Source organism: Xenopus laevis, chromosome 1S, assembly GCF_017654675.1.
Source record: "Xenopus laevis strain J_2021 chromosome 1S, Xenopus_laevis_v10.1, whole genome shotgun sequence".
Classification (NCBI taxonomy): Eukaryota; Metazoa; Chordata; class Amphibia; order Anura; family Pipidae; genus Xenopus; species Xenopus laevis.
The window spans coordinates 102,259,623-102,278,430 of record NC_054372.1 but is presented as its reverse complement, the minus strand read 5'-3'; the positions used below and the strand labels follow the sequence as shown (position 1 = coordinate 102,278,430).

The following is an 18,808-nucleotide window of genomic DNA, read 5'->3' as shown; positions in this document are numbered from 1 at the left end:
TTAGAATAATGTGCAAGACACACAGTTGACTCAGGTCTAGTAATGCAGAGCAACCAATCAGACATTTAATTTTAAACAGCTAACCTGTACCTGTCGATTGGTTACTAGTCCTGTTGAATGCTGTGCACCTGCTTTTTTACATTGCCCCCTAGGGCCTCTTGATCTGGCATGTAAAGAGATTTATTGAATAACAGAAAATCTAGAAACAGAAATTCCCAGATTACAAGATGTCACAAAAATTGTTCCCTCACTTCACCGAGACTGTCTGCATGTATAGCCATATACCACCCAATCTCGTCACACAGTCCTTGGTATTTTACCCTAATATGTATCAAAGAAAGCATTTTTCTTCACTGAAAATAAAAAAAAAAACTGGGGTAATTTCACAGAACCTCATCATGGCTGTTCAAGAAACTACAGGTCTTCTTTTCAATAAATAAAAAAACAGCATATTTTATTATTATTTTTTTACTGAAATTCATGAAACTATCCTGTAACAATTTACATAGCATACAGACAGTATGGATAGGTATATATAGACACACCCTGCCATTGCTAAAAAGAGTATTGTAGTCTGTCTTGAGCTGCTTTGCCTTTCTTGGCTACACATCAACCTGCTGTGTGTAACTGCCCACGCCTTGTTTGGGAAAGTGTTTTATTACTGTAACACCAGTGGTGTGTCCAACAGGCAGGACTAAAAGAGAAGCCGGACAAAGGAAGCTGTTCCAGACCACGGAGCTGTCCTGAATACAAGTTCTGAGCACTGGAGACAGCCAAGCAAGAAAGAATGAAGCTGCCATTTACCTCTGCCATAATCATCCTTATGATCACTGCAGGTAATTCATACACCTGGTAATTGTATTGACAAAGAAAGAAATAGAATGACAATGGATTTACCTAAAACCTATGCAAGATGATTCTTTTCTGTAAACTTTTGTAACACTTTTGTGGCTGCCAAAAGGTCAGCAGCAGAGAATCTTGAACATTAGAATTTTGTTTCACGTGCTTCTTTTATTATCTCTATATTCCCAATAATATAAAACAGTTATTTCTGAGATAATAGAGTAATTCAGTAATAGAGTTTATTTCTTAGATTTTAAAAGTCAGTAGCACAAGGAAGGAAAAGGTTTTAATATGCTTATCAATATACTGTATTGTTACTTTGCACTGGTACAGTACACACTGGTGTGTTTACTTTAGAATCTCTAATATAGTTTATATAGTTGTAGTTATAGTCTACTATGGAGAAATTGGGCAGCCCACAATAGGGGCCACATTTGTACAGCAGATAACAGATAAACTGTGTAGAATAATATTGTTTTATCGCTTAAGTGAAGATAAATGGGTCAAATGTAGTTTATACAAGCTCTCTACACACCTAGCATGGAAACGTTTCTCATTTAAAATAGGACTGTTGCAGATACAGACATGTAATTAAGGTTGTTAATGGTGTGTTTCTCAACAAACACACAATGTTCCACTCCTATGCAAAACTCCCAAAATAGTCATTTCTGCATCAAATAAATTGTCCAACACTTATCCGGCTTATTGTATGCTGAGCTGTAGCTGTAGAGAGGGGTATGTGTATGGATGCTGGGTTTTCATTTGGAGGGGTTGATCTTGATGGACTTTGTCCTTTTTCAACCCAATTTAACTATGTAACTAACTATGTAACCATGTAGACTAATGCTATTAAATATGAAATCCATTGTTAGGCATTTTTGTTTTAAAGGAGAAGGAAAGTTGTCTTGCACTTTTGGGTGCCAAATGTTAGGCACCCGCAAGTGATTGTATTTACTTACCTGAAACCTTGGGCTGGTGCTCCTTTCAGCAGAAAACTGCACATGCCCGGGGTTATACCATTGAGCACCACGGATGGATCCTCTTCTGGCTTCTTCTTTCTTAAAATTTCCCGGGGCAGATGCTTGCGCAGTAGAACGAAAAAGGCGACTTTTTAGTTAAAGTTCGGCTTTTCGCTCTACTGCGCAGCCGCGTGAATAAAGAGGAAGACGGAAGAGGATCACTCCGTGGTGCTCGATGGAAGAATCCCCGGGCTGGTGCAGTTTTCTGCTGATAGGAGCACCGGCCCGGGGTTTCAGGTAAGTAAATACAATCACTTGGGGGTGCCTAATATTTGCCCCCCCAAGTGCAAGAAGACTTTCCTTCTTCTTTAAAAGGATTCCTATTCTCTCACAATGCACTTTTATGTACTGAACTACTACAGGTATAGGACCTGTATAATAACTAGTTTTTATGTTATATTTACTTTTATTGGCTATTGTCATGGTTTCCGTCTGTTTCAATTGAATGCCATAATTGTGAGTCTTAACGCTGAAGAGACTTTCTTGGAACCTATACATTCGAGTAGCAATATGGCACCTATTTACAGCTCTGTTTTCTTTACCAACAGGTTTTTGTTTGAGAAATGACAATATCACAAAACAACTCAAAAAGGCACAAACCTCCAATCTCTTACTTATATTATATTTTAGCGTTTTGGTTTATTGTCAACAGAGCATGTTGACAATCCCAAAATAGTTTATATCCTTCAATAGCAATATTGTCCGAATGGAAAATATCTCTTGGGGAATTTTTACAAGTCACCTTTGACTAGTTGAACCCTGTGTACTTTAATCTATATTAATAGTAAAGTAATTGGTTGCTTGTGATTGGTATGCTACCAATAACTATTAAGTCTTTAGGTGGGTGATCTAAAAAAAAAAAGGTGCAGAGTTTGCTATTGGTCTATTCATCTATGGCAACCAGTGTGCAGTAAGCATTTACTGGTCAGATGTTTAAAAACATCTGATGGGTTGCTATATGTTAATGAACCTGGGCAAACAAGTTAAGAACTAGTAACACCAAGTGAAAAGGGTTTGTATATTTTGAAATATATATATATAATATAAGTTATTGTTATATATTACTGGAAGTCTTAATTGTTCTATTGTATATAGGAACTGTCCCATTCAGTCTTATGATATCTATTTAGAGCATAATTTTGGGATAGCCAACCAATTGGTTTGCGAGCCATTAAGCTAGATATCACAATAATAAAAATGGTTAAAATTGTACTGATTATTAAAAGGTGTCGTTTTGGTTGATGAACTGAAGCATATAGTACATATTGGCTGGGTTTTCTGGTTTAGCAGATGATTTGTAATGCAATTGCTTACTGATAAATTTATCTTTAGGAACATCCCGGATGCAGAATGGATAAGCACAAAACAAGAAAGATGATTGAACATAAGTCATTAAGAATATACCATTGTAAAACGAGAAGGAACCTTAATTAACTTGCTTAGAAATATTTTAATTAGTTTTAGGTATGTGTTCATGTGTTCATTTAGCCTGTGGCTAAGAAAGCTGCAAAGGGAAAAACATTTTTTCTAAAAAACAATATCTGAAGCAGTTTTGGAAACAAATCTATTAAAACAATGTGTGTTAAGGCATAAAAAAGCATGTTCATTTATTTTACTTTTTTCATTTTAGCAATTTTAGTTCCAGAAATGAAAGCAGCAAGAGATGTAAGTATTTCTGATTTACTTTTAAATATAATATATAATATATAATTTACCGTAATGAAATTATCTTGCTTAGTTTTATTGTATTCCTGACTTTTTCCTGCAACTTTTTTTGGAGAAACAGTGTTGGGAATGCTGAAGGTCAAATATCAGCACTCATAGTAGGTGTCCAGCTGCACCTCAGAACAGCACAACACCCACCTGGAGATGAAAGGTGATGATGGAATGGATGGAATTAAAACAAAAAAAAAACAGCAAAAAAAGACAGAGGCAGGAATTAGTATATATAGCGAGTATAATGTTCTCCCAACTAGCCTATCAGCCTCCACATGTATCACATGATACCATAAGGCTTGTATGTTAAACTAAACAATGAGAAAGGCTAGGGTACTTGCTATAACGTCAGTCTCCTGTTACAGTGATAGGACCTGTTATCCAGAATGCTCGGGACCTGGGGTTTTCCGGATAACGGATCTTTCTGTAATTTGGGTCTTCATGCCTTAAGTCTACTAGAAATTCATTTAAACATTAAATAAACCCAATAGGCCCGGTTTTGCTTCCAATATGGATTAATTAAATCTTAGTTGGGATCAAGTACAAGCTACTGTTTTATTATTACAGAGAAATTTTGACCCACTAAGCCAAACTCACACACATATATATATATATATATATATATATATATATATATATATATATTAGGGATGCACTGAATCCACTATTCACGAAGGATTCGGCCGAATACCGAATCCTAATTTGCATATGCAAATTAGGGGTGGGAATGGGAGAATGTTTTACTTCCTTGTTTTGTGACAAAAAGTCACGCAATTTTCCTCTCCGACCCTAATTTGCATATGCAAATTAGGATTCGGTTCGGCCGGACAGAAGGATTTGGCCGAATTCGTATCTTGCTGAAAAAGGCCAAATCCCTAACCGAATCCTGGATTCGTGCATCCCTAATATATATATATATATATATATATATATATATATATATATATTTATAACAAACAAGGGAAAGTTGTGCTCACCACTAATTTTTAAAACCATTAGGCATGGGTGCAATGAGGGTGTGACCACAAAATACATATAGACAAATACAAGAGTCCTCTGCACTCAACCCATTATCAATATATTTAAAGGACATGTTAACCCCCCTGCCAACAATCTTATCTGTAAAAAGCCCCACTGTGATCTTTAAATACCTGCCTCTGCGGTCACTGAGAAGTTAATAGAGCGGCTGCTCCGTTCCCTTGATCTATCTGCTTATCGGCAGCTGGCTCGCTCCCTCTCCCCCCTCCCTTCAGAATTCTCCTTGCCGTTTGGCGTGGGGAGCATGCGCCCTTTCTCTGCTTCAGTACAGCTGAAGCTTGCGTTATCAAGTTTTTGTGCAGAAGGGACTATGCGCACATGTGCATTTAGAAGAGGAAGCCAGAAGCGATGACGCTGGGCAGGGAAAATGGCCGCCGGGTGAAAAGTTTAATGCAGTTACACACAAAGCGACGGTGCAGGACGTAGGATCCGAATGGGGTGCGAAAATGATGCAGTTGGGGTCAGGGTAAGGTGCTCTATGCACACAGACTGGCACCACAAAAATACTTTACATGTCCTTTAAGACAGAGACATTTTGTGCATACTGCTACTGAAAAATGCCTTACCCTTTAAACAACACAGGGATTGTTTGTCCATATATTGCAATATATTTAAGCTGGCCAACTACGTCAGTCATCCCATATCTGGCCAGTCCTATGCTTAATTTTCATCTGATTCATTAAGAATTCTATTGCTTCATTATACATTTTACAAAGGGACTAAGTTTTACCTGCAACTTACTAGCTGCTTTCAAAGTAAAACTCCCAAACTTGGCTGCCCTTTTATTAGACACCAGTGGGATCACCTGACTATAGTTGGAGGGGGTGGGAGCTACAACATGGAGCTGGTCACTGCTCCTGTATAACTATAACAAACAAGGGAAAGTTGTGCTCACCACTAATTTTTAAAAACATTAGGCGGGGGTGCAATGAGGCTGTGACCACAAAATACATAAAGACAAATGCAATTTTTAAAAATTAGTGGTGAGCTAGGTTAATGGACTTCTGATAAATTGTACCCTATTATGTGTTAATGTGAGAGGGACCTTAGATTGTAAGTTCCACTGGGCAAGGAATTTATACGAATGATGTATAATATCTTTAAAGCGCTTCTTTTTTTTTAGAAATCTGGTACAGAACAAAATTTTCTCATGGGAACTTCTTTCTCACTGTGCCTAATTTAACTTTCAACACTCATCTTTTTGCAAGATTCTATTAGCAATCTTCTAAAGTGCCTAAAACATCTTATAGTATTATATAGTACTCTTAGAAGTTATACTTGTTTTACAGGCACAATGAAACATTTTATATTCGGATGTTCTTTCAAAAAATTTGTTTAGTTTATTACATTTAATTATGTGTAGGTGCTTTTATTTTTGAGGGCGAGGTACATGGTATTAAGTTTATATGTTTGTCTACAGAGTTAAGTCTTACTGAAATACCACTACATTAAAAAGGCAAAGAGGTTACTCATCAGTTATCAGACCATTCATCACAGAAAGTTTGGGCAACTGTGAGGCCGGAAGCTGTAAAACTCTTTTCAAAGCACTTCCCAGCTTTCTGCTGTACCTGTGCTTCTGTGAATGCTGGCTTTTTATTAATATCATGACAAGGAGCAGCACATTCCCACACTGTTCTTGGACTCCCCCTGCTATTGTACTGTAGTTCACTGAAAGCACCAACTGCTTTCAGAATGATTAAATTGCAAGCAAATATCTATCTTGTATTCCCCATGGTTATGACTTTCCACCACTAGATCTCCTGTTTTGTTACTGTCACTAGGTGATAATTAACAATATATGAACCCAAAGTTTAGTTCCTGTATAAGAAGAAACACATTATTATGGTTTGAAAGGAATGGCACAGGGAAACTGCTTATTATGTACAAAAATCTATATAAATACATATTTTAATTTATATATATATATATATATATATATATATATAATATATATATATAATAAATATATATATATATAAATATATATTAGTGCTTTCTGTAAAATACAGTACCATGGATGATTTGTAGGATGTGCCATAGGATTAGTGGTACAATATGAACCTTACAATTAATTAAGAATAGACAACAAGGTGCACTGTTGGCCATAAGTGTCAAGTACAGTAGGGTTACCCGATCACTTGAATATTCAGGGACACGTCTAATAATAGTATGTGGAATGCCTGCACTGATTTCATCTAAATTAAATTGTAATCAGAGCAGCACTTCTAACTATATATTTTAGCCATGTAACCCCTGGTGTACTTTAAAGGAGAACGAAAGGTTAAAATGAAGTAAGCCTTATCGGAAAGGTCCACCTAAATATACCAGTAAACCCTCAAAGTAATGCTGCTCTGAGTCCTCTGTCAAAAGAAACACCATATTTCTTTCCTTCTATTGTGTACACATAGGTTTCTATATCAGACTTCCTGCCTTCAGCTTAAACCTCCTTGCCCTGGGCGTGAGCATGCTCAGTTTGCTCCTCTTCCCCCCCTTCTCTGCTCTAATCTGAGCCCAGAGCTATAAGTGAGCAGGGAGAGACTCAGGCAAGAAGTGATGGCACATCAAGCTAATACTGCAGCTGCTATCCTAAACAAACAAGAGAGCTTCTACAGCTTTTTACTCAGGTATGGTAAAAGATTCTATAGAATAAATATAGCATTCTAGCTTGCACTATTGCAGCCAATCTATTGGCAATAAAATACCTCCGTAGCTTTCCTTCTCCTTTAAGATTAGCTTACTGTCTCGGGTAGCTTGCTGTCTCCAGTGCTCCCTAGCCAGTGTATGTGAATGATACAATGATACTTAAACTAGGGGATGTTCCATGGACTACCCACCTGCTGCATAGCACATGGGCCCTAATTAATGTCACCACTATAGCATGAGTTATATCTCAACTCAAAAGGCATTTACTGTATTTATATTTAGTGTGTTTTACCTTTGGCAGCTCCTTTGAAATAAATGTGTATTTATGGATGTTTTGTTGCCCACAACGTAACCAATGACATTGCCCTAACAGCAGACCAACTACCATTAACAATGGAAGACAAAGTATTATTATTTATGAAAACAGCATGAGTAAGCTCAGGAGAAAGATCGTATATGTGCAGTACATGTGTGGGAAGATCAAACCAGTGTTTCCAGCCTCAGCCTGCTCTTTATGTCAGTTATATTTGGCAAAACACAGTCAGTTAAGTTAATGAGCAAATAAACAGACAATAGAGTTCTCCATAAAGAGTTGGTCTAGGCCAGTAATGCCCACAATGTGAAGTAATTTTAAAGAGGTTGTTTGCCTTAAAATTAACTTTTATTACAAAGTAGAGAGTGAAATTCTGAAACAATATGCAATTGGTTTTAATTTTTTTATTATTTGTGGCTTTTGAGTTACTTAGCTTTTTCCAGTTTGCAAGTTTAACATCCTAGCAACCAGGCAGTAATTTGACCGAAATACTGGTATATGAAAAGACGAGGGCCTGAACAGAAAGGTAATTACTGTAATAAATAGAAACAATTACAATAAGGGGCCGATTCACTAACTTCGAGTGAAGGATTCGAAGTAAAAAAACGTTTGACTATTCGACCATTCGATAGTCGAAGTACTGTCTCTTTAAAAAATACTTCGACCCCCTAGTTCGCCATCTAAAAGCTACCGAGTTCAATGTTAGCCTATGGGGAAGGTCCCCATAGGCTTGGCTAACTTTTTTTGATCGAAGGATATTCCTTCGATCGTTGGATTTAAATCCTTCGAATCGTTAGATTCGAAGGATTTAATCGTTCGATCGAAGGAATTATCCTTCGATCGAACTATCTCCGCTAAATCCTTCGACTTCGATATTCGAAGTCGAAGGATTTCAATTCCTAGTCGAATATCGAGGGTTAATTAACCCTCGATATTTGACCCTTAGTGAATCGGCCCCTTAATGTTTGGTTTCCGGGAACAGTGAGTGACCCCCCATTTGAAAGTTGGAAAGAGTCAGAATAAGAATTAATTAAAAAACTATACATAATACAAATTAATGTCAATTAAAAGGGGTTAAGAACTGGCCATTCTATAACATACTATAAGTTAATTTAAAGGTGAACTACACCTTTAATGGTTATTACATCAAGAGCTACCATTTCAAGTGTTACACTGGCATGGAAAATGTGACCCCGTTGCTTTACATAGAAGCCGTAGAACTTATTTTCCTCTCTCTCAAACAACATGCATGACAGAAAGCTCAAAGTACTCAGTTCCAGTCCTAATTGGCAAAGCTTATTACTAGGTGTAACACAATCAGAACTGCCCATTCACTGGATACACCAATGCTGAGGAGCTCCAACTGGTGCAGACTTATTTTTTTTTTAAAAAAAAAACTATTTACTATGGATGCCCCTGATATTTTCTTCAGTTTTGCCATCTTATACAGTGAAATTGCACTTTGTATCACACATTCTAATTAAGAATTGTCCTTGCTTTATACAAATGGGTTGGCTTTAATAAGGAAGAATTAGTAACCATAGTTTCTTGCAATCTTACCAACCCAGAGAACATTATGAAGCCCATTTATCAAAGGTCAAATTTCAATTCATCTGAACTTTTTTTACTCTAATAAATTTGAATATATTCACAATTTGACTGGGAGATTATTTAAGAAAAAATGATAATGTATAAAACTCAGACTAATATTTCCAACCAAAAACTCGAATCGAGTTTTTTCTTCAAAAACAAAAACAAATGTCAGGAAGGCTATTAACATCTTCATATGGGTCACTGGACCTCTGCCATTGACTTCTACATGAACAGGTTTAGGATGCGAATTGTCGAATTGAAATTGTTCCCAGGGTCCAGGTATGATAAATCTCAAATTCGAATTAGAGTTTGGATTATTCCCAACTTGAATTTGTGAGTTTAGAACAATAATCCAACTCAAAATTTAGAATTTCCAATCTGCCCCATATGTTGAAAAGAAATGCAAAACACTATATTCTGACTCAGAATGCCAGGTTTACTTAAGAAAACATATATGAACACCAAGGGTTCATTTACTGGCAAAGGTGCTAAAATAACGGGTGCCAATGGATTGTTGGATACCAATTAGCAAAGTGTTTGAACAGGCTATAAGTTAAGGTGGCCATACACGGATAGATCCGCTCGTTTGGTGATGTCGCCAAACGAGCGGATCTCCCTCCGATATGCCCACCTTGAGGTGGGCAATATCGGGCTGATCCGATCGTGGGCCCTAGGGCCCAACGATCGGATCCTAGCGTTCGCCAAACGGGCGGTCGGATCGCGGGACCGCATCAACGAACAGATGCGGCCGCGATCCGACGGGATTTTTAACCCCATCCGATCGAGATCTGGCCGACTTTCGGCCAGATCTCGATCGGGGAAGCCCGTCGGGGGCCCCCATACACGGGCCAATAAGCTGCCGACACGGTCTGTCGGCAGCTTTTATCGGCCCGTGTATGGCCACCTTTAGAGAATGGAAGCAAAGATCTTATTGGTACTGCACTGGAGCACCTATGTCTGCAAATAAGCCCCCACAACTCTAGAAGCACTTTATAATTAAAGCATAATAAAACGGATAGTTTATAAATTGATATTTAACTAACCCAGCAGGTGGTACTGTGGAGCCTTATTTACTTCCTGCATGCCCTCACAAATATAATAAATAATATATATATTGCATACTAAATAAAACTCCAAATTAGCAATATTTTTTGTGTTTTATTACCTTTATCCCACTTATATCTAACATGGAGATTGTGTTTGCAATTAAAACATTTATGAAAACGTTTTTTGCTTCCTGAATTTGGATATTTAATTTGCTGCTACTAAAAAGTTGCATTTGGAACTTGAAAAAAATGACACACAAAGTTTTGGTGACACTTGATTTATTTTTTTATCAACCTTTTAAGGAAATACAGTGAGAGTTAAAAAAAAATGTCATACAAAATAGGTAATATAGGCTCAATAGTCAGGATTTAAAAAAAAAAAAAATGTTATGGAACAGGTAAAAGAAGCCACAGACTACAGCAGTGAAATAGTAAATTTATCATTAAGGGATTGAATGTTTCCCCTTTGGGGCTATTGGGGTTTGATGTTGCCCTGTAGTTACTGGAAAATAGATGCTGCTAAGTTCCCAGTGGGTCACTGCCTGGCAACATGAAACTCTACATAGTCACTTCATAAATTATTGTTTTAGTTCCCCTCCAATCTTTTATAAGGGTTCTTATTTCTTTATTTGTGATTGGAGTCCATAATTCACAACTGATAGAAGGCCACATGCTTGCCAGCCCTGAGTGGAATAAAGGTGGCCATATAATTTACAGTTCTGATCTTTCCATTGGTCACAGAAAATATTGTTTGTTTTCAATACAAGAGCTGAATTGTCAAATGTACAGGTAGAATCAATAGAATTCTACCTCTACCTGACTTTTATCTTTTGTATCCTTGTATCGATGTTCGGGTGCCTGATCAAAATGAGGTCAATGAAATGACTGATTTCCAAAGATTTTGCTGATATCGACCACCTCATCTCCCACCATACATGCACTGAATGTATAAAAATCTGTGCTTGCAATTTTATATCTGATTTTCAGCTGCTAGAATTCTCTAAAGGGATTATATTACGGGAAAACCTTTTTTTATTCAAAATGCATCAGTTACTAGTGATGCTCCAGCAGAATTCTGCATTGTAATCCATTTTTCAAAAGAATAAACATTTTTTTTTTATTTCATTTTGAAATCTGACATGGGGCTAGACATGTTGTCAGTTTCCCATCCAGGTGCCCTCAGTCGTGTGACTTGTGCTCTGATAAACTTCAGTCACTTTTTACTGCTGCACTACAAGTTGGAGCCCCCCCCCCCCACACACACCTGCACGGAAGCACCTGTGCAGGGAAACAGTACATACAGTAATGTTTTAATTACTCTAAAATAATGTAATTTTTTGATGCAACTATACGAGAGGCACCTGTAAATTTGAATGATTAATGAGAGATAACAATTGGCGGTGGAAGGAACGCTGACAGGGCTACCATAAGAAAATGGAGCCCATAATTTTTAGTAAGTTTAGGTCTGCCCACTGGAACCCTAGAACAGGACTACAACTTGTCAACTCCAAATGGCATTACTGAACACTGACCACACATATATTATAAACAAATTATTAATTGTATTTTGTATGCATTGAACTGAGCATTTTAAAACACAATTAAAGGAAGCCTAGTTATTCTTTAGTGAAAGTAAACAATGTGCAGCATGTTACTAGGCATAGGATAGCACACAGAATCCTTGTAAGCTGACTCACAATTGCAAATGTTCCATAAGTTACAGGCCTCAAAGGAGTCTCATTACATTTTTCAGCTGAACATCTGCCCGTGTTGCATGGAAACTAATGGTCCCAAATTGGATCTCTAATGTTTTCAACTTACACTTCAATGAACATATGCTGTGCTGTTGTGTAAACATTTTTTATATGTTTATTGAGCTAGGATTTGGCCATATTTGCTACAGAACAGTATTTACTTTCTGTTTATTATATATATATATATATATATATATATATATATATATATATATATATATATATATATATATATATATATATATATATACTGTATATATACAAAATACAGTATGATAGTTGTTATTTATGACAGGGCTTTTCAACTGGAGGGCCCACTAGACAGTTGTGACTCTCCTAGAATTTTTTTATGGCATCAGATGACCCATTGATCCCTTTGTGTGACATCATTATTTTATTATAAGCTGGCAAACAAACATGTACAAACACTGTATGAAAAACATGAAATATAACCCTAAAAAAAGGTGCCTTTATTCAAACGCAGAAAAGATCTTTCACAACTATTAGTTGAGGTCTGACTGATGTCAGAACAACAAACAAAATTTTAAGAGAAAGAAAAAGAAACCCCACCAATAGTTATGATTCTAAGGTTATCAGAAAAATTCTAAAAGGTGATGCACCCTACTTGTTTAATGACAATAATTCCTAAAAAATTGTAATAAGATTTTAAAGTGCCAGTGTCGCTATAAATTTATCCATAAATAGAAAAATTCATTATTTAAATAAAGTGCAGTGCAATAATTTAGAATCTTAGACCCAAAAAGATAAATTGATTGATTTGAGAAAAAAAATTGTTAAAAATGACCAAATATGGTAGTGGGTTAAAAAATGTAGTCACAATCCAAAGAATTAGATGGTAGAAATTAGAAAGAATAGATGGTGGAGTTGTCCCCTAAACTAGCTACCTGATTTTTTCTAGAGCCTGGGACACCACAAAGATAAGGCAGGACAGGGTAACCGGGGCTGTGGCCTTGGTATTTAACTTGCCCTAGATGTTTACAAGAGGCTAGGTAACCCTAAAAAGCCACAAACCGTCGGCCCCTTAGAATAGAAGGAAGATTATAAGAGGTTGTATAGGGTAGAAGAGGATTTGACCCAAAAATTTTTTGCCCCCACTTCCGTTAAAAGAACCCAGCCCGACTATTAATTATAGATCGATTTTACAAAAAGATTCAATTTGAGCACAAGAGGATTACTGAGAACGCCGACGCCTTGATAAAGCTATTCAGCGAAACGTACGTCCGCGTAAAACATCTAGGGCAAGTTAAATACCAAGGCCACAGCCCCGGTTACCCTGTCCTGCCTTATCTTTGTGGTGTCCCAGGCTCTTGAAAAAATCAGGTAGCTAGTTTACGGGACAACTCCACCATCTATTCTTTCTAATTTCTACCATCTAATTCTTTGGATTGTGACTACATTTTTTAACCCACTACCATATTTGGTCATTTTTAACAATTTTTTTTTTTCAAATCAATTAATTTATCTTTTTGGGTCTAAGATTCTAAATTATTGCACTGCACTTTATTTAAATAATGAATTTTTCTATTTATGGATAAATTTATAGCGGCACTGGCACTTTAAAATCTTATTACAATTTTTTAGGAATTATTGTCATTAAACAAGTAGGGTGCATCACCTTTTAGAATTTTTCTGATAACCTTAGAATCATAACTATTGGTGGGGTTTCTTTTTCTTTCTCTTAAAATTTTGTTTACTGTATGAAAAACAGTTTGATGGCACCGCTTTATGGTAAGACTGGTAAAATGTCTTACCATAAAGCGGTGCCATCAAACTGTTTTTCATACAGTGTTTGTACATGTTTGTTTGCCAGCACAGCATTGATTAAAATCATAGATAATCTAAGAATGTCTGTACCAACTGTATTTCATTTATACACAAGCTGTAGGTTCTGCTGCTCTCAACCTGAGTATTTTTGCAGACTTAGAGAAACAGATCTGCTCCATGTCCCTGCTCCATTGCTTCACAGAATTAGAGTGCTCACCGTGAGCCAATAAAAACACTTTTCTTCACAAGACAAGTTTGATCGGTGTGCTACAGTTTTCTTTGGATGTGCCTGCTCCATTGCTTGACTTATATTTCCCTGCATGTGCTGCAGCAGAGATCGGCACCAAAGATGCCTCCTTTTGTGTTTTCGAGCTGACCTCTTCTCAAGCAGATCTGCTTCTCTCCTACAGCTCTTTGTTCCCATGCCCTGAAAATCAGTTCAGCCTATCAGCTGCTGGTGATAATTAAGTATTTACTTAGTGGTTTTCTTAGTGCATTATGTTTTACTCATATGCATATTGAGGGATAATACAGTGCACTTGCTAAATGCATTTGACTAGGAATTTATTCAGTGAGGGGAAGAAGCACTTTTTAACTATGATTTTTAATGTCTTTCTCAGAATATTTAGTTTATTCATTCTATTTATATTTTCAGGCACAATGCGAGATGTACCAGTTACCTGGATGCTCAAAAGATTATGATCCTTTGTGTGGAACTGATGGAAAAACCTATGCCAATGAGTGCATGCTATGTTACTTAACCAAGTAAGGCAAACCACTAACCACTGTAGGAACTTTCGTTTAACCAATAGCCATTACTTTATTCATATTCATTCAGGCAACTTTTTCATTTGATTTCTACTTATGAACTCTTTACTGCGACTTTACTTCTCTTTGTCATCTGCTTTAAAGGATCCATAATACTACAAAATGAAATTCATTATGTATTGCTGCTTCTGTCTAGCACTTTTAAAGAGTATTAATTGCAGAGCCAGTCTTTGATGTTTTTATTTCTGTGTATTTCCTGCTCTGAATGCAAACAGATTGATTCGTTAGATATATTTAAGTTACAGACGTGCTGCAGAGAATAGCTTGTGGCTGCATCTGCTACCAGGAAGAGCAGGGACTTTATTTACTCATAACAAATCCTTATTATAAAGTTCTGAAGCAGTGTAATATACCGGCAGAAACTTTGGCAGCTATGTGTCCTGCATGTATGTTTTTGAAGAGTGGAAAGAAAATGAAGTACCTAGGATCCAAGCACTGCTCATTAACACGAACCACTACACCACCAGAAACAGACTTTTCAGAGCTGTTAACGCTCTCCCTGATATCCTGGGATTTGACTGATTTTGGGGCCCCCAACTCTCCTATCTCATTGACCATTCTCTCCATTTTTAACAAACTCCCTGCTCAACCCCATGTGCGTAAACACAGTGACTATCTTGTGACACGCAAAAGGGCTGTTTAAAGATGTGTGGTGGGATGGCACACTAGATCACACCCACTTTTACAGTAGCACGTTTTACGCACCAAGATTCTCCTATTTTGCATCCTCTCAAAGTTGACATCTCTTGGGTTGATAGCAGTATCTGTAGAGTACCAGGTAATGGATTTCTCCATGCAAGAATCCCTTTTTAATTGGAACGTCCAGTACCTGGATGTATCCATTCTAAACGAATTGGCTTCCACTCTACACAGAGAAGTATGAAGCAGAAAGCACTTTAAATTAATTCATAATTCATAAGTGGCACTTCCTAGAGTTTATCATCAACTGCTTGTTATGAAAGCAGCAAGTACAAATTTTAAAAGCACACACGAATGTTTTGGGAGGTACAGAAATAAAATTGCAGGATAGTCCAAACATTTTAAGTATTATTATTAAATGAGTCATTTCATAATATTATTTGTGGTCATCGCTATTCATATTATAAAACAGAAGAAGAGAAGTAAGAAGCAAATGTAACAGATTATTCTGTGGAAAGAAGTCTGGAGGAAGCATTGAATAGATGGGAGTATCGGATTTTAGCAGCTGCACTGACCTTACATTAAATACAAATGCCAGCCAACTTACACTTTCCTGGGCTTGAGTACAAAATCATTCTTTTCACCAAGAAAGAAATTGTTCCCAAAACAGATGAGCAGGGACGCATAAGGGCAAGCAAAGAATAAGATCTAGCTTAAGGTTGGGCAGCCTTTCAAGCTGCATCCAATAAGCAATTTTCCTGCAATTGCAAGTAATACTGTATAGTATCTGGATTGTTCAGTTTCATGTTGATTAAATCACAAGGTTTTAATACAAGAGTTGGGTCACACGGGGAACGCAGCAACGCCTTAACCTTGAAAATCCCCTGATGCCGATGCTTAAAAACCTTAAAAATAACAATATGCATATGTTAGTCATTTGTGTCTGTCTGGAAAAGTGTAGATTTATCTTTGGTAGGCATAAGTAGTGTACGGGTGGCAAAGCATAATGTAGTGTTGTACTGTATGTATTTAAGGGCCATACTGGAAAGAGAAAATACTAGTAGATATTATCCTGTGGGGTCTGTGATAGTACAAGAAAAAGAGTAACAACACCTTACATGCTGACTGGTAAGATTGCTCTCCATACCTTTATATCCATAGGGAGCCTTTTAACTTAGACCTTCAACACTCCCCTAAAATAAACCCAGACTGCAGCCTAATCAGAGGCCAGTGCCAGGGGAATATATTGCAGTTCCCAGTGAAAGTCTAGGAACCTCACTAAAGGATTATTGCTATGTTTTCAGACATTTTATAAAAAATACTTACCACCTTGCTAAAGACTTTATAATGACATTTTTCCTATTAAGTGTTTAGATTGTTTCTATGAATACTACAGCAAAAATATTTGCATATTAACTAGATTTTCTGTTGCAGGGGCAATGTACAGAAAGTGCAGGTCGAGGCAAAAGGAGAATGTTGATCCTCCCAAGGAAACCGCACACATCTATATACATTGGGACTTAAGATGATTGCTACAAATAACTAAGTACAGTATAGAAAATATGCCTTCTTAGTTGCCATCTTAAAACTAAAAGCAGCAGATATAGCTTGTTACATGTAGCCTGACTTGCTTGTGAGCAAACCTGCCATCTTCATTTTGTTATATAATTACTTTCTTTCTATGACTGAAATATTTCTTTTTAGAAATGACTTGTCTTAAAGCTATTGCTATCAGACCAATGTAACCATCACCATAAGGTTTATAAAGAACAAATAAAGAAAAAAAATCCTGGAGAAATGACAAGTAAATTGTAGCCTCTTAAATCTGTAATTTACTTTACTTATTTGTGTTCAATGCTTATACTTTATTAGCCTGGCTTTATAGGTCTGCAAATCACAGAATACAGTATATGGGCTATAAACAGGTCCAGGCTGGAATTTAAAACAGGCCCTGACATTTCAAGTATACAGAGGCCCGAACCGCCCAAACCACCAGCCCACAAGAGTGACTGTCTATGGCATCTTACAGTAAGCCCCCTGACATTTTCGCGAATACACAGATGGCCAGTCTGAGCCTGGCTGTAGATTTATTTATTATAGGGACCTCAGCAGAGCATCACTGATAGACCATCATGTCTAGAAAATTTGCTTTTTCACTGAGTCTTTTTTTTTTTATACTAGTGGGTAGGTCTGGACTGGGAGTCAAATTAGACATTGGCATTCTAAGTACTGAGTGGCCCAATCAGCTCCCCACCAGCCCACTAAATAATGGCATCTTACAGCAACCCCTCTGGCATTTGCCAGAACTCACAGATTGCCAGTCCAGGCCTTTTACAACATTTCCCAAAATGCATTCACCTGGTGAGCCTCCTGCAGATAACCAACCCTCTTTAGAGCTCTGTCAACCAGACAAATGCACCCTGTTTTACATAAAACAAAAAATATATTCCATATTGTGTGAAGACTGCCTGTGCCTTTCCTGTTCATCTGAGGAGATCTGTATTATGCTTCATATGGTAGCACTCATGTTTTCAAGGTTACACAATTAAGTTGTTATTAGCTTCTTAAACCACAGAGAATAGTACTTGTGCCTTTGTAATGAGCATTCCTGACACACCCTCAGCCCCCTCCTTGGATCGCATCCATCTCCCAAATCTTAACTCTCAGGGTACAGAGAAAGTCCTGTGAAAAGCCCAAGCTGACAGGGCTGCACTAAAATCAATGGATTGATTCCTCTTTTTTTTTGTAAGCCCTTTAATATGATTAATATGATTAAATATTTCTCTCTGCAAAGATACAATACCTATTTTATACAGACTTAAAGTTAAAGAGAAATTTTTGGAATATTCGTTATTGATGATTTTATCTAAATAATGGTCATTACATCTAGTGGTAGCTAGATTGTATGTGTGTGTGTGTTTATTAGACATACTTACAACTTGGCTGTTAAGCCCTGGCATGACCTACAAGTCATGGTGATTTACAGTCATATGAAAGTGTTTTTTGGAACCCCTCTTAATTCTTTGGAGTTTTGTTTATCATTAGCTGAGCAACATCCTTTTAAAATATAACATGTCTTATGGACATGTATGCACCCCAACAGAAATATTACATCTGTACTGAGTTGAGCCTCCTTTTGCAAATATAACAGCCTCTAGACGCCTCCCATAGCCTTTGATGTCTGGATTCTTGATGGTGGTATTTTTGACCATTCATCCATACAAAATCACTTCAGTTCAGTTACATTTGATGGCTGCAGAGCATGGACAGCCTGCTTCAAATCATCCTATAGATTTTTGATGATATTCAAGTCAGGGGACTGTGACAGCCATTCCAGAATATTGAACTTCTCCCTCTGCATAAATGCCTTTGTAGATTTCGAAGTGTGTTTAGGGTCATTGTCTTGTTGGAATATCCAACCCCTGTGTGACTTCAACATTATCCTGAAGAATTTGTTGATATTGGATTCAATTCATTCAACCTTCAGCTTTAACAAAGGCCCCAGTCCCTGAACTAGCCACACAGCCCCAAAGCATGATGGAACCTCCACCATATTTGATAGTAGGTAGCAAGTGTTTTTCTTGGAATGCG

The 18,808-nt window shown here is 37.1% G+C and overlaps 1 protein-coding gene across 1 annotated transcript; it reads left to right on the top strand.

Annotated features, from left to right (window-relative positions):
• The first annotated feature begins 613 nt into the window (after positions 1–613).
• spink2.S (serine peptidase inhibitor Kazal type 2 S homeolog) lies at positions 614–17,038 on the top strand. Its single transcript, XM_018239886.2, has 4 exons — positions 614–836; positions 3,493–3,527; positions 14,406–14,515; positions 16,652–17,038. Exons 1-4 carry the CDS (start codon positions 788–790, stop codon positions 16,695–16,697), a joined length of 240 nt encoding a protein of 79 aa, XP_018095375.1. The 5' UTR covers positions 614–787; the 3' UTR covers positions 16,698–17,038.
• Positions 17,039–18,808: the final 1,770 nt, after the last annotated feature.

Excerpts from the sequence above, each read along its gene's own strand:
- spink2.S (XM_018239886.2), top strand. The coding sequence starts at position 788 with ATGAAGCTGCCATTTACCTCTGCCATAATCATCCTTATGATCACTGCA. Across the intron at positions 3,528-14,405 it reads AAATGAAAGCAGCAAGAGAT|GCACAATGCGAGATGTACCA; the intron begins GTAAGTATTTCT and ends TTATATTTTCAG. Across the intron at positions 14,516-16,651 it reads ATGCTATGTTACTTAACCAA|GGGCAATGTACAGAAAGTGC; the intron begins GTAAGGCAAACC and ends TTTCTGTTGCAG.